Source organism: Penicillium nucicola, assembly GCF_028828085.1.
Source record: "Penicillium nucicola strain IBT 29836 chromosome Unknown utg000010l, whole genome shotgun sequence".
NCBI classification, from domain to species: Eukaryota; Fungi; Ascomycota; class Eurotiomycetes; order Eurotiales; family Aspergillaceae; genus Penicillium; species Penicillium nucicola.
The window spans coordinates 1,407,285-1,423,014 of record NW_026643134.1 but is presented as its reverse complement, the minus strand read 5'-3'; the positions used below and the strand labels follow the sequence as shown (position 1 = coordinate 1,423,014).

The window sequence follows — 15,730 nt, the reverse complement described above, 5'->3', positions numbered from 1 at the left end:
GATGACTGTCCTGCAGATCCCATCCCAATCAATGAGGTTATCGGGGTTTGTACCACCAGGGCCTACCATTCCACTGAGCTCTCTCCCAGGGAAACCTTTCAGTGGGACTGTTTTGACAACAGACAGTTCCCTTGGGGTGCACCGGTTTTCTAGACCCGCGACTAAGATACGCGCCATCCACTGCTCACTAGTTGCGCCGAGGCGAGGAACCTGGTGGGCAGATTTGAGGCTCTGGAGGTCTTGCGCTGGTTTCGGTATCTCGGGTTGAGCTTGCAGCCAGCCAAATCCCTGATATCTGGTGTTATAGTGGTCGATCGTGGTTATAGTGCCGCGATAGAAGATCGAAAGATGGAAGCCTGCCCAGGTGATCGCAGTGGCTTATCTACGTCACATGGTTGGAGCAGCTAACTAAGAGTCACTTGTTTGCCTGGAGATGACAAAAGGTTAGTATTCCTATTTCACATTGCCTTGCGGATCAACATACCTCCTGCTCAGAGTGAAGTGAAGTCACCGTCGAAGTCTCCCAGGTGATAACCTTGGAAGCGCGTAGGCGGTGGACAATCAAGGTGTGGCCCAAGCGCAAACCTCTCGCTTGCGACCTTGTCCAGGACTTCGCGGATATCAGATTCACCCTTCACCGCCTCATCTGCGAATCATTTCCTTTATTTCCCATCCCGAGAGATGTTACGGAGCTAGTGACGGGCAAAGAGTTGCTGGTTCAGCGCCCATCATTCAACCTCGCCCTAAGCGGGGTATCTCCAACCACTCCGAAGATTGCCTGTATCGTATTGACCTCCACCAACCTCCGGGCTTCTGATCAAGATGGCCATGAATTTCGTGACCTTTAATCAGGACTACAGCTACCTAGCTGTGGGTAAGTCTTTTTCCGGGGCGGACTGCGCCTAAACTGTTTACACTGGGGATTGTCGCTGACCGCAGTTGTAGCAACATCAAAGGGCTTTCAGATCTTCACTACTGAACCATTTGCGAAGAGCTATGAAGCCAAAGAGGGTAATATTGCCGTGATTGAGATGTTGTTCTCGACTTCTCTTGTGGCTCTAATATTGTCTCCGAGACGCTTGCAGATTCAAAATACCAAGGTATGCTGATACGGCTCCGATATAGTAGCCTGTGATGATGGCATGTTGATAGACCGTGGACTGACCATCGACAGCGGCAATGCACAATCTGCGAGTTGACATTTCCAACCACAGTCTTAGCAGTGAAATTGAACCGGAAACGACTGGTTATCGTCCTTGAGGATCAAATCTATCTTTATGATATTCAGACCATGAAGCTTTTGTCAACCATCGATACATCGCCAAATCCCAACGGTAAGAAACTTATCGATTTATTTTTCTGTTCCTAGCTTACTGACATTTAACAGCCATTTGCGCCCTTGCGCCATCATCGGAAAATTGCTACATGGCCTACCCTCTTCCACAGAAGGCACATGCTACTACAAACCCGCCAGCACATGCTCCGCCTGGGACAACTCATATCGCTCCCACAACGGGCGACGTCCTCATTTTCGATGCAGTCAAGCTAGAAGCTATCAACGTCATTGAGGCGCATCGTTCTCCTCTCGCACTTATTGCGCTGAATAGCGACGGGACGTTGCTCGCCACTGCTTCTGACAAGGGGACCATCATCCGCGTGTTCTCTGTTCCGGATGGCCACAAGTTATATCAATTCCGACGAGGCTCCATGCCATCGCGAATCTATAGCATGTCTTTCAACACCACCTCCACTCTATTATGTGTCTCATCATCCACCGACACCGTCCACATATTCAAGCTGACCCAGCAAGGACCATCATCAGATGGTTCTCGATCACACTCCCCGCCGGCTCGGGACCATTCTTCACCCCCCTATGGGTATTCTCCAGACGATGATGAGATAGGGGATGCTGGCTCTGATGCATCCCGGAAGCACAATGGTACCTTGATGGGGATACTTCGTCGAACGTCTCAAAATGTTGGTGGCGCAGTCGCAGCTAGAATGGGCGGATATCTACCCAAGGGCGTTAGTGAGATGTGGGAGCCAGCACGCGATTTCGCTTGGATCAAGATACCCCGTGCGAACCAGAGTCCTTCTGGAGCTGCAACCTCTGGGCCAATCAGGAGTGTTGTTGCCATGAGTAGCAACACTCCCCAGGTCATGGTTGTGACTAGTGATGGCAACTTTTACGTCTTCAACATCGATTTATCCAAGGGTGGAGAGGGAACTTTGACGAAGCAATATTCGTACGTGGATATGGATATGTCATTCGATTGATTTTTGTGCTCATCTTTTGTTACAGGGTTGTTGATTCAAATGACAGGTTAGGATACGTCGCTGATTACTGAGTGTGATCCTTTCGATTTATCCAGAACCTTTCCCTTCGGACGAGATCAAAGAATGTCTCTGTCATTGATCTGGGGCATTTCCTCCACCATTTCCTTTGTTTGGCATGGGCGTTGACTGCTCCGGTACTGAGCTCGGTCTATCTCGACTCTTTATTTCCCTCTTTTCTGAGCTTTAGCGTCTCACTACTCTACTTCGGCGTTTTTTTATCACGAGTTCCGAATTTCCTACACTGTTTCTCTTGGCGGGTCTTCGTCATCGTTGGCAGGTTGGTCAATTTGATGTCATAGCTCTTGTATCTGATCTCGATGCCAAATACCATTTGATGTCCCCTTTAGACTTTGCACAGGAATTTTCGTGGTTCTGGGACTCATGAAGGTCAGCCTTGATCACATATAACCGTGTAAATGTAGCCTTGTGGAATTTACGCCGAGAATATGACAGTCAATATGGAGGGGAAGGGCAGCCCTCTTGCATCGGAAGCATTATGGCAAAGCTCCCTCGTGTTATCGAGGCTCTCCAATCCTGTTCTGAGCTCTTGTCAAGCATGAGCAACAGAAAACTCAGATAATGCCTGTGAGATCAACGTCGACAGATCCAGCTGATGAAAGCTGTTTCAGATAAAACTTACCGAAACCGGAACATATGTATACTCAAAAATATATCTTTTGACCTGCTCGCTTTTTTTCGGCTACCCGCTGAGATCAAAAGAATGGAACAACATTTGAGCTCTTGAGTTTCCTGTGAGTGCACGTCGCATTTCTAGAGAGGAACTGAACCTGTTGAAAGTCTTCTTGCTCCCAAGTCCCTTTTATGGACAGTTCCAGGGAAACATCATAGGTAATCCTTTGTTACCTAGTATGTCGAGACATTTCTAACTACGCAGTGTATCACTTTTGGCTCTGAGACAACCTCTCAAAAGATCAAGTAGACTCAACAGCAGCTTTATCCCGAAAATCAAGTCGTTCAATCCGTATGTAAACGTGTATATATACTTCAACAAAAAAGTGATCTGACCCTAGAAGTTCCGTCGGAACTTCTGGGGAATATTGTTCAAGATAATCTGCATGGCCTCCAGCTTCTCCAAGCGAAGAGCAGCATCTTCTTCCTCGTCGTGCCTGCGGAAATGCTCAATGTCCTGAGGGTGGATCAAGTCCTCCTCTGTAGTATCATCGCCGTGGAACTTCTCGAAGTGGTGAATCTCATATTCATATTCCATATCACCATGGTGCCCAGGGCCAAATCCGACATCGGGCAAGCGTTTACCAGCGGCGATGCCCTGCAGCCAGTCCTCCTTGGTAATGAACCCGGTGTTCGCAGGATCGAAGATATCAAACACTGCTTGGACAGCCTCTTGCTTCCGGGCTTCACTCTTATCGGAATTGGATTCGTCGTCAATACCATATGTCTTGCGGACTTCGTCATGTGTCCAGAAACCCGATGAATCGTAGTCATGCACGATGAAGAACGAGGGGGCGTCGAAGCCTTCGATGTGATGTTCCTCTACAGAAGGCCACGTCAGAATACCGATGCAACATCCGCGATCATAGAAACAAAATTGTCTTACCCATCATGTGTCTCGTGGCCCAATCATCGGAGGGAGCTTTGTCTTCTGAATGCGAGCCATGGGCTTTGGCAGCGGAGCTCAAGGCGAGTAGCCCGGCGGCAAAACCAAGCAGCTTATGCATCATTGTATGCGAGAAAGGGGATTTCGAACAACAAGAAAGAAAAACAAGAAAAAGGCACGGGATTAGATTAACTACTAACATTCAACGGTGTTCAGTCGCAGCCGGGGGGTCTTAGCTTGTTTGCAGTGTTTGCACCAGATCCCGATATTTGCGGATTGCACGATTATTTCCGCATCGCATGTTTCCCTGTTCATCGCCATATACCTCCTGCTGCCGACCGGGCTCCGAGAGGAGTCCAATTCATTCATATTAAGCAAACTTGCCTCGATCATTGTCTACGAGCGATGCCCTGAGAATGCAGGGTTTGTGGTCCCGCGCTGTCTCGAAGCAGTCGTCCTGCCGCTGCGTCGGGTGTTTGAGTACCACCGCCAATGGTGTTACTTCAAGATCGGCTACCGCTGCCAGCAAGCGGAAGCTTCGACTTGGTAACTCTGTCACCGCATTATACACGAGCATTTTCGCCGCCGCCGCCCTTGCCGATGCAAGCGTGAAAGATCGACGTCGACATGACTGGGACGAAAAGATTGCCGCGGTCAAGGCGGAAGTGAGCGAATTGGTCGATGAGGAGCAACGGATATTAGCTTCGTTACAGTCAGGAAGAGAGAACCGAGGGCTCAATCGGTTAATGCAGACGAGGGGGTTAGGCCCTGTTGGACGATTCCCGTCGGGGATTCCATCCCCGCCGGGCATGAATCAATCTTTGAGATCTTTCCATACCGAGCGAAGGCGGTTAAATGCTGTGAACGCTCGCATGTTGGATAATTCAGCTGCCTTGGAAGAGCAAAACCATGACGACGGGACAGACGAGAGTGAGATCTTTGTTGCACAGGAGACGTTGCCTAACTGGGTTCTCGAAGACGATCTCCGCCTCAAGGCCATACAAAAGCTTGCATTGAGGCAATTCGCTATTCGAATGCTACTACGGCCTGCTATTGCCCACCGCTATTCTGGCGTCTCGATGAACTATGCGGCAGATTTCGAGACTCCGCAAGTTGATGTTTCCCAGCTCCTTGAGGAATTAAACACCATTCGACACCGCATGATCACATTGAAGACACAACGGAACGCCGCTTTCAGCGATATTACAAAGGACTATGCTGCAAGCCAATTGGGCGAAATGCAGAGAGAGCGCGAGATCCTTGACGCTGAGCTAACCAACGATATCAACTCTTACACGAGTCAGGAGATGTCGCTTCAAGAATTGATTTTACGGCTATCTAATAACATCCTGAGTTCGACAGACCCAGAACGGCCGACAGCTTTCCGGCTCATGATCATGGCATTCACACGGACCCGTCAAAACGACTTGGTCGAGTTGCTTTTGCGAACATTACTACCAAACCGATTCTACATCAACCCTTCCCTTGTGATTACGATCATATCTTTCTTCAAAAAGTCGAAGAATCTCAAGGACTTTGATTTGTTCTTGAAGATGCTGGGAGGAGAAGGGTATTCTGTGAACTTGGGAAGCAGAGGCTATTACAAACACCGAAAGGTCAATGGACTAGACATCATTGTTCCTTCGTTGAATAGTACAAATCCTGTCATCTATGCAAGCTTAATCGGCGCTGCTTTACGCTTTGACCAACCCGAGCGAGCCGATGCTTGGCTCCAGGCTGCACGGAGTGGAGGTTTCTTTGATAGTTGGGAGACTCTTTTCACATACCTCCGCTTCTACAGTATCCGCGGAGACTGGGAGAAGGGCGCCAATGTTTTGAAAAGAGCCGTGACCTACCTCGTTTCATCAACAGATCATCGCATTGATTCTGTTGAGCGATTAATAGGAAGGATGGTGGGCCTTTGTGATTCATGTGATCGACTTGATGTATCAAATGAATTGATCAAGGCTGCAATTCACAGTGGATTCGACCCCAAACTCCTAACACGACAGGCCGACATGGCACCGTTCGTCCAAGATGATCCCAAGCGGTGGTCTACGGCTGCCAATTCAACACCGAAAGAGAATATTCATCGTCCTGTGTGGCAAAAGTGTTACGACTTCGGCAACACCTTTGGTGAATATTTGAGCGACCTCGAAATCCCTTCAGAGAACACCTTCGCCCACAGAAAGGTCAGAATGGCCGACCAGCACGCAGACAGTGCCATGTTTGCTGCTCTTGGCCATGGACGAGCAAAGAATTCCAAGTCTGTCGACAACACGCATGCTGAAGATATTTCTACCCTGAAAACCGAGGTTGCACAACTCCGCGAGCTCGTTTTTGAACTCCGCAAACACCACAATTCCGACCCTCCTACAACTGACAATCCTTCTCCCAACACGACGCGTGAAACATCGGACCCTGCCCCAACCGAGACCACCCCACCCATCATCTCGCCACCGAGAAACTTTTCCATAAATCATAAGTTCACTAGAAGCGCCGGCTCTATCATGCTTGACAGATCGATTTCTACCTTGTCTCCTCAAATACCCCCCAAACACAAGACGAGGCAAAACAAACGCGCTTCCAAAGCATCAAAAACGGGTGTTCCAGACTTCACAACGCCTACTTCATCCGAGGCGTAAATAGCCCTTTTTTGAAGCGTTGGAAGACATGGACTTCCAGCCAGGAACTGAACTTGGAACTGGTCCAGCGAGAACTTTGTATATTACATGATTACCCTTGTTTTGAATAGAGCCCTAGGAGTACGGTGGGAAACACTCATCAATTTTTCCCTCACATACATCGCCGAGACGCGGTGCATACACTTGAAATTCTAGAGCACTGGATAGATATCTTATTCATTTCCATTTTGTTATCGGCGCTGGGCTCTGTAGCATGTTTAGTACAAGAGAGGCCATGAATTATCTCTGTCCCCTTAAAAGGGCTAACTTTTTAAGACAAATAATGCATTAAATTTATGTGCCCTTGTTTTGAGGACGTTAGGGAATTTGTTTAAAGCGTTATAACATTGTAAATAGACCCATGGCCGCGATGATATTAGGATCTCGGAATGTGTGGCGTTCTATTTGTACAGAATTGCAGATCTAGAAAGACCATTGAAAGGTCTCGCGGAAAACACCGCAAGGAAAAATGAGAAAACCACCAGAGCGTGTGGAGAAACAAGAAAAAAAGGCGTTTTATTCAATGCATTGGCATCATGAGGGAAGCAGAATGACGCAAAAAGAAAGCTTCGTGATTTAGGCTGAGAGTTTAGGAAAACATTCTAGCGACGCTTTTCGGTGCGCATCTTCTCCTTGCGAATAAGGCGTTCGGAGGCCCGGGTGAGGGCGGAGCGGATGTCGCCCTTTGGGAAACTGTTAATATCGTAGTATGTAGGGGCGATGTCCTAGACACAGATAGTTAGTAAAGTCTCGTCTTTTAATGAAATGGTTGCAGATCTTACTAAGAGCCACTCAGGCTTAACCGCAGTCACGGTACGGATATAGTTCTTTGTTGTGAGGACGAACTCGTTGTAAAGAACCCACTCAGCCTCATGAGCCAGGACAGTGGACGGGTGCAGGAGGACGTTCTGGTTGTCCTTGATGGTGAGGTACTGGCTCTTGCCACCGGTGTCCTTCTTGGCGACCTGCATGAAGAAACCGGCACAGAGAGCGCGACGAATGTTCTCGTAGTACTTCTTGTCCTCGAACGGCGTGGAGATCATCTCGAGATCCTCACGCTCCATGATACGAAGCAGTTGAGAGCGTACGTTATCAGCAGACTGAAGGGATCGCAGCGAGAGGAAGTGGTCGTGGCACCACTGCTTAGGATTCGACTGAGCCTCTTCGCCGCGGTAGGCGTGGTAGACGTTCAACATGGTGAGGTGGTCTCCGTCGGGGTGGGCAAAGAGGTTCTTCATCTCGTCGGCACGCTTGCGTTGAGCAGCGGGGCGCACAAAGACCTGGGGCACAGACAGGAGGGCTGTGATGGAGAGAATTTCATTAGAGCAGTAGAACTCAGGAGAGCTGATCAGCATAACGGCAAGCGCTGGGTCGAGAGGGAACTCGGATGCCAGGCGGCCAAGCTGAGTCAGGTTTCCATCGTCATCGAGACAGGCAAGGTAGTTCAACTCCTCCAAAGCTCTCATCAGAGTCTCTGGGGCAGGGGGGTCCATCAAATCGAAGTGGACAAGATCGTCAATGCCGAGCTTCTTCAGCTCAAGAACTGTGGATGACAAGTTTGACCGGAGAATTTCGGGGTATGTGGATTCAATCAACTCCTTCTTGAATGCGCCCTCGGTGTAGAGACGGAAGCACTTTCCGGGACGAGTACGACCAGCACGACCAGCACGCTGTTGGGCAGAGGCCTTGGAAATGGGAGAAACCAAGAGTGACTCGACACGAATGCGAGGGTTGTAGATCTTCTGCTTGGAGAAACCGGGGTCCACCACGTACACGATACCATCGATGGTCAGGGATGTTTCAGCAATGTTGGTGGAAACAATGACCTTACGGCCAGGTCGGCCGCCGGGGCGACGAGGAGCGGGAGCAGGGTCGAAGATGCGCTGCTGCATGTGAGGAGGAAGACTACCGTACAGCGGGTAGACCTTGATAGGACCGGCATCGGCCTCTCTAACCATCTCGTCTCCTTCCATCGCAATCTTGCGCGAAGCATCCTCAATCTCTTCCTCACCGGTCAGGAACAGAAGAATATCTCCCTCTCCCTCGGTGGCGTGGATCTGCAGCACGGTCCGAACGGCAGCCTCAACGTAGTCTTGCTCCGGCTCGGGGGTGTAGAAGATCTCGACGGGGTGGGTACGACCGGGAACAGCGAGAAGAGGGGCGTCCATGAAGTAGCGCTGGAACTTTTGCGCATCCAGAGTGGCGGACATGATAATGATTTTCAAGTCGGGGCGACGACCCACAACTTCCTTCAGAAGACCCATCAAAATATCGGTGGCCATGGTTCTTTCGTGAGCCTCGTCAAGCATGATTGTGCTGTAGCGCGACAAATTGTGGTCGTTCATGGCCTCACGAAGCAGCATACCATCAGTCATGTACTTCATGATGGTCTTGGGGCCAGTCATATCCTCGAAACGGATACTGTAACCAACTTCCTCACCCAACTTGACATCCATCTCGGCTGCGACACGTTGTGCGACGGACATAGCAGCGACTCGACGGGGCTGCGTACAAGCGACCATCTTGCCTTGGGTCTGGGGAAGGTCATCGAACAGGACGAACTGGGGGATCTGAGTGGTCTTTCCGGAACCGGTCTCACCAACGAAGACCAGGATTTGCGATTGCTGGTAGAGTTGCAGGAACTCATCACTGAAAACTGTGGATCAGTATACCTAGTCACAGACTGGATATTTGGAGTCACTCACCGCTGCGTATGGACTGGTAGATCGCGACGAGTCTTCAAGATCGAGAAGTATTTGCTGGAGTAAGGACGACCACTGAAAGGGTTGATCTCACCGTCCTCGGCCTTCTTTGCCATGGCGGCAGTCGTCTGGTGGCGCTTGAACTTCGCGATGGACGAATTTTTGCTCGAGTCATCGTTCTCGTACATGTGAGCCAGGTAAGGGTTGTTCTTTGGGTCGCTGGCGTCCATCTTCTGGCGCTTGGCCCGGGAGCCACCTTCAGAGTCTGAGCGGTTATCAGTCATGGTCATTGTGAAAAGCCGAAGAGTGTTGAAGAGCAAACTCGGCGGGTGGAAGACCTGAGATAGCGAAGAAAAAAATATCCGATAGGAAGGTCGGGCGAGCGCCACAGCTGCCTATCAGACTCACCGCCTTAGATATTCTGCTGCGCTCCACACAGGGATCGATAATCTTTGGCTTGTTGATCTCTTGTTCCTGACTGAGCTTCTCTGGCTAGGCAGATTTGGGTATAGAGCCAGCGAGTACTGACTATCTTCAAGCCGAGCAGTTGACAAATTGCTTGTCAAGAGCTTCTAGTCAGCTACACCATCCCTAGTTTAAAACCATTCCTCCACCACTGCGCCAGACGTCTCGATCAGCATGGAGAACTATAATCCCTCGGAAGATCCAGGACCAACGTTCTGCGTTGGTCATCATGAGCCCAACAGGCTGATCTCCGTGACCCCGGAAGTGATCCAGCAGGTGCATGAGAGCAACGTCGGTTCTATGTTCAGTCTCATTTCTTTTTGATACTAACTTGATATGCTGTAGTATGATATGATGACTGTCCCGATCACTACCTCGCATTTCCATTCTCGTGTATTGGGTCTGCTTTCCAATTACCTGTCCACCTTGCAGTCCCCATCTTACGATTCTATTGGGACAATGGGTACGACCCAGAACACTCGGCCTCTGGTTGTTCCGCCACTTTCCAAAGCAGACTCTTACCTGACCCCCAACGATGCAACCAGCCAACTTGTTGGTATCACCAGCAGCTGGATTGATCTCTGCTCGCCAGATCCATTAATCGCTGACTTATCTCGCCAAGTTCTCATGCTGGAGGTTGCGTACGCTGCATTCTGCGGAATTGGATATCTTGTGATTGCCGGACCAAAGCTGCACCATGGCGCCTTGCATTCCGAGGGAGTAATCTACTACGCGCGGGCCGTCCAAGATGCATTGGCCCTCGGACCCTACATTCAATTCCATATCTGGCTGCAGATGGTTGACAACCCAGAAGCCGAGATTGATACTATGGGCGATCTGGCACCTCTTGCCAGGGCAGAATATTTAGAGCCCGATGAGGGTGCCTCGCCTAAGGCGGATTCGTTTGGAACCTGGGACGCGTGGGACGCAATCCGAAAGACTTGCAAGTATCATACAAGACTTTTTGTTGGTAAGTAGCAGTGATATCACCATATAGGAACAAAGCTCACGAGAAACCTAGCTCTCGCAATGCCGAAACAGCTGCCATCTCTATATGTGCAGTCACGGTGGCATTCGGAACCTGTGCACTTGCTCACAATCGACTCTTCTTCATTCCTGAAGAACCAAAAGGGATACCCAGTTCTGGCAAAATCACACCAGGCGTTGATTGCAAAGATGATGCGCCTTCGAACTGCGCCTTGGATTCTCCTGTGTGGTGTTGGCCCTATTCCAGGACTTGAAGGCATCGATAGCTCTAACCAGTCTCGACTTTCTGGATCGGATTACCCGAGTCTGTCGCAGGCGAACAAGAAGCACAACGACCCAACCCCCCATTTGTCGTATATTCGGAACCTCCAGCAACGCCAGCCCCCACGCACTGCCATCGAAAGATTCGGTGTTGGTTATCAAGACTATTTGCAGGCACCTTTGCAACCCTTGACTGTCAACCTGGAAAGCATCACCTATGAAGTATTTGAAAAAGATCCTATCAAATATGAGTGGTACGAAAAGGCTATCACCAAGGCATTGAAAGACTGGGCAGACCAGAAGAAGCCCACCTCCCACCCAGATGGCAAGGTAGTTGTCGCTGTTGTGGGTGCTGGCCGAGGACCTCTGGTCACTAGAGCACTTAAAGCTAGTGCGGCAGCTGGTGTGGAAATTGACATGTGGGCCGTGGAGAAGAACCAGAATGCATTCGTGTTGCTGCAGCGCCACAACGAAACAATTTGGGATAACAAAGTCACCCTTGTTCAGTCCGATATGCGCAGTTGGAAGGGCCCTCTTGTTCCCCGACCGCAGCCTAAGGGCACTCAGGAGCCCGTCGGAGATACCTTGGGAATCGAGGACAATTTGCTCTACACCCCGAAAAAGGGATCAAACGACCCGGGCCGGACCTCTGAACCCAAGGAACCGGGCATGAAACACAGCCATGTGGACATAATTGTATCCGAACTGCTTGGATCTTTCGCTGACAATGAGCTTTCACCCGAATGTCTGGACGGCGTCAATGATCTCATCAACCCAACTCATGGAATTTCCATTCCAGCCTCATACTCTGCTCACTTTACCCCGGTTTCCGCTCCTAAACTGCACGCAGATGTTGTGCACCAGACTGTTTCCAACCCAGCGGCTCCGGAGACACCATATGTTGTGATGCTCCACGCTATTGATTTCCTATCCACCACGGATCTGCCTTCTAATGGCGAAAGCTCGAACAGCAACAATGGAAATCGGGCGTCTACCCCATCGGCATCATTCACCACCACCGAATTCCCTACTCCGAATGTGCAGACCGCCTGGTCTTTCTCCCACCCGAACCTTCACATTCCTCCCCAGTCCCCCATGCAGTCCACCATTTCAAATGCACACAATGTGCGTCAGACCCGCCTCTCTTTCCCTGCCCAGAATCGTGGTGCATGCCATGGTTTGGCCGGTTACTTTGAGACAGTCCTTTACGGCGATGTGGAGCTTTCTACCAATCCCGTGACCATGGATGCCAAGAGCGCAAACATGATCAGTTGGTTCCCTATTTATTTCCCCTTGAAGGTGAGTTTCAAGATCCACTCCGTGTTGGGTGCCTAGATTTCATACTAATACTTCTGCGCAGACTCCTCTCAATGTTCCCGAGAATGGCGAGATTGTCGTTACCATGTACCGCCAAACCGATGACCGTAAAGTCTGGTATGAATGGATGGTCGAGGTATATGCACTCGAGCGCACATTGGCATCTTCTGCCAAGGCCACCCCTGTCGCGGGCAACTCGCGAACCGGTTCTCCCAGCGTCGATAACCTCAAGCTCAAGGACAACGCCGGAAAGCCAAACTCCCGACCTGGCTATCGCCGCGTGAGAGTTGGAATTAGTGACTTGCACTCGAGCATCAAGGATGGGTGCTTAATGTGAAATTACGAGTAAAAAAGAGCAAGGAAGTCTGATCAGACTCTTCGTTTTCGTTCGGCCGGTGCTATCTGCGTATAAACAATCGGGGAACAAATGGCCATTTCGAAAAGAGTTTCCAACCATATACTACGTAGGGGCGGAAAGCTCATTATTCCATTGCGGTAAAGGGGGTTGGTTAACTCTCAATGTATCAACCAGGTAGTGATGCTCAATCCTTGATCATGGGCACGTTTTCAACCTTGGGATGTGTCTTGAACGATCTAGGGCTGAGGTATACATGGTCAAGAAGGCAATGCTGCCATACTCAGCATCATGCATGTTGATTTGACCCAGAGGCCAGACTCACGAGACGCACATCTTTATATACAGCCAGACAGATCTTTAGTAAAAAGAAGATCCCGAAACTTCAGACAGCCCTAACAAGCACGGTAAAGACTTTTCAAGATTCCGAGTCGCGTGGTTCCCGAGGTTAGCAGAACTTAACACTCAATACCAAGTCAACCCTCTCTTCCTTGCACTCCACTTCGAAAGCACATGAAAGCATCCTGCGATCTTCATGGATGTCTCACCTCATCTGATGCAGTATCAACGGAGCATTCGCCCGAAAAGAGTAAACCAACCGACCCACGCCACGGGTGACCATGGTTTACCGATCGCCAAGCTCGATCCGGTGGATCAGACGGTTCATCGTCGGCATCTCCTGCAGGCTAAATTCAAGCTATGATCTGCAAATCATAGTCTGGTTTGGGAGTATCCCCGGGAAGCCGAGGTCCAGCTGAACTGGCATCCACAATTTATCAATCGGACCCTAACGGTTTGCACCAATATCGCTGACGTGCTGCGAAACTCCAAAGATCATCGTCCGCGAGGTCGAATGGCGTATTTCCTCCGTTCTTCTTTTTGAAGACAAGCGATGTAGTTCCGTGGGATTAGAGTAAATTCCGTGCAGGAATTGTATGAGTCCGCTGGTTGCGTCAAAGTACAAGACTATAAAGAGAATATTTTCACAGAGCCATGCTCTGCTTTTTGATTCCTTTCCAAGCATTGAATTCAACTCACCATGCGTTTCTCTTCGTTGACTGTCTTGTCCGCTGTGGCTGCTTTGGGCCATGCCTTCCCAAGTGCTGTGCACACTCGTGGTATGTCCCGACTATCCCTTGCATTATGCGTGATGATCGCATTCCTCATACATAAGCAGATGTTCCCTCCGATGAACTGAACCAATTCAAGTTCTGGGTACAGTATGCTGCAGCATCATACTGTCAGATTGATTATACTGCCCAAGTCGGCACCAAGGTCAGCTGTTCGACAGGAAACTGCCCTGATGTTGAAGCAGCCGGTGCTACGATTATCTACGATTTTTCCAAGTATGTCAATCCCACTTTCAAGCAAAGTATCAATGCTCATATACCTGCCTCTAGCTCCACCGCCACCGACACAGCAGGCTATATCGCAGTAGACGACACCAACAAGGCCGTGGTTCTCGCTTTCCGTGGCTCTTATTCTGTCCGTAACTGGTTTGCCGACGCTTCATTTCCCTATATCGACCCCGGTCTCTGCAGCGGATGCTTCGCCGAACTGGGCTTCTGGAGTTCCTGGACGAACGTCCGTGATGACATCACCGCGCAGCTCGAAGATACGCTATCCCAGAACCAGGACTACGAATTGGTGATTGTGGGCCACAGTCTCGGTGCCGCCGTTGCAACTCTCGCCGCCGCCGATCTCCGTACCAAGGGTCACGAGTCAGCCAAGTTGTACGCCTTTGCCTCGCCCCGTGTCGCCAACCCAGCTCTGGCGAAGTTTATCACTGCGCAAAACAACAACTATAGGTTCACTCACCAGAATGACCCTATTGCCAAGCTGCCTCTGATTGCCATGGGCTACGCCCATGTCAGCCCGGAATATTGGATTACATCTGGTGATAACACGCCTGTTGCCGCCTCTGACATCAGTGTTGTTGATGGTATACTTAGCTTGGGTGGAAACGCTGGAACTGGTGTGCCATTGATCTCGGACTTCCATGCCCACCACTGGTATTTTGAGAAGACTGACGGTTGCTTGAATACCGATGTGCCATTCAAGCGCTAATTTAGGTCATGAGTTGATCGCTTCATAACGTTATTTGATATAACTTACTATCATGTTCTTATAGAGGAAGCATGTGATCGACCTCATTTTCTTGTATATATACACATGATGCCTCTCAGTTATTGCTTTCCACTTTAACTTTATAGGGCTTTCCGATAGAGTCAAATATATATATGCCGGCCATTCAAACTTTGTTATCCTGTGATTGTTAGACTCTTTTACCTTACAAACCTCTTTTTTTCCATGCAGTCTATAAAAACGTTATTTCTAATTATGCTAAACCACACCAATGCCGCTATTATCTCCGATTAGTACTTTAATGCGTAACTTGCGATACAAATGAATAAATTTCTACTTGATTATCTTCTGTGACTAAGGATCTGTCTTGGTCTAGTCCATGAGGTAAGTCAACACTTAGGAAAGCAACTGGGGTGAAAACGGCGGATCATTTAATAGAAAATCGGATTATTGATAGATACTTAATACTTGATTTCAACGAGCACATAGAAACAGGGACACCGAAAATAGGAGAGAAGTTAAAGAAGGACTAGGGCTCCAGATGAGCACCTGATCTAACCGGAAGGAAACAATAACCCGCGGACCGCAGACAGTCATGGAGGACGCGAGGAAAAACTTCTGTCGCAGAGACATATGCTCTTTATTTCATGAATTAGCCGTACTGGTAGTACAGTAGATTCACCGGTAAAATAGCGTTCTCGTAAAGACGAAGGGGCCAGCAATATCCAGATCCCTCGCTTAGCTAGTCGTCTCGAAGAAGAAATGATAACCTTTTATCCCGAACGCATAATTAGATTCATATAATTTGAAATAAGCCGTGCCTAATTCGGATAAGTTAATCGTGCTACTGAGTTTTTAACATGTTTCAAGGCGTCTTGCGCGGAAAGAATTGTAGCTGCACCTAGGAAAGTAAGATAACCAATTCGAACTAGTAGGAACACGATGTAAACCTTACGCTGAA

The 15,730-nt window shown here is 49.4% G+C and overlaps 6 protein-coding genes across 6 annotated transcripts; 4 read left to right on the top strand and 2 right to left on the bottom strand.

Annotated features, from left to right (window-relative positions):
* Positions 1-822: 822 nt before the first annotated feature.
* N7511_009098 (phosphoinositide binding protein ATG18) lies at positions 823-2,277 on the top strand (the record flags this gene model as incomplete). The annotated part of the gene is made up of 4 exons (XM_057131475.1): positions 823-874; positions 946-1,100; positions 1,175-1,334; positions 1,388-2,277. The coding sequence occupies 4 exons, from the start codon at positions 823-825 to the stop codon at positions 2,275-2,277; spliced, it is 1,257 nt and encodes a 418-aa protein (XP_056979463.1).
* Positions 2,278-3,364: 1,087 nt separating this feature from the next.
* Positions 3,365-4,037, bottom strand: N7511_009097 (nucleobindin SSP120; the record flags this gene model as incomplete). The annotated part of the gene is made up of 2 exons (XM_057131474.1): positions 3,365-3,849; positions 3,914-4,037. The coding sequence occupies 2 exons, from the start codon at positions 4,035-4,037 to the stop codon at positions 3,365-3,367; spliced, it is 609 nt and encodes a 202-aa protein (XP_056979462.1).
* Positions 4,038-4,329: 292 nt separating this feature from the next.
* N7511_009096 (uncharacterized protein) lies at positions 4,330-6,558 on the top strand (the record flags this gene model as incomplete). Its single annotated transcript, XM_057131473.1, has 1 exon — positions 4,330-6,558. One exon carries the CDS (start codon positions 4,330-4,332, stop codon positions 6,556-6,558), a length of 2,229 nt encoding a protein of 742 aa, XP_056979461.1.
* Positions 6,559-7,199: 641 nt separating this feature from the next.
* Positions 7,200-9,589, bottom strand: N7511_009095 (DEAH-box ATP-dependent RNA helicase PRP43; the record flags this gene model as incomplete). Its single annotated transcript, XM_057131472.1, has 3 exons — positions 7,200-7,322; positions 7,380-9,246; positions 9,303-9,589. 3 exons carry the CDS (start codon positions 9,587-9,589, stop codon positions 7,200-7,202), a joined length of 2,277 nt encoding a protein of 758 aa, XP_056979460.1.
* A 349-nt stretch (positions 9,590-9,938) lies between these two features.
* Positions 9,939-12,666, top strand: N7511_009094 (protein arginine N-methyltransferase; the record flags this gene model as incomplete). The annotated part of the gene is made up of 4 exons (XM_057131471.1): positions 9,939-10,055; positions 10,110-10,734; positions 10,786-12,311; positions 12,373-12,666. 4 exons carry the CDS (start codon positions 9,939-9,941, stop codon positions 12,664-12,666), a joined length of 2,562 nt encoding a protein of 853 aa, XP_056979459.1.
* Positions 12,667-13,723: 1,057 nt separating this feature from the next.
* N7511_009093 (lipase family protein) lies at positions 13,724-14,751 on the top strand (the record flags this gene model as incomplete). Its single annotated transcript, XM_057131470.1, has 2 exons — positions 13,724-13,802; positions 13,862-14,751. The coding sequence occupies 2 exons, from the start codon at positions 13,724-13,726 to the stop codon at positions 14,749-14,751; spliced, it is 969 nt and encodes a 322-aa protein (XP_056979458.1).
* Between the last annotated feature and the right edge of the window lie 979 nt (positions 14,752-15,730).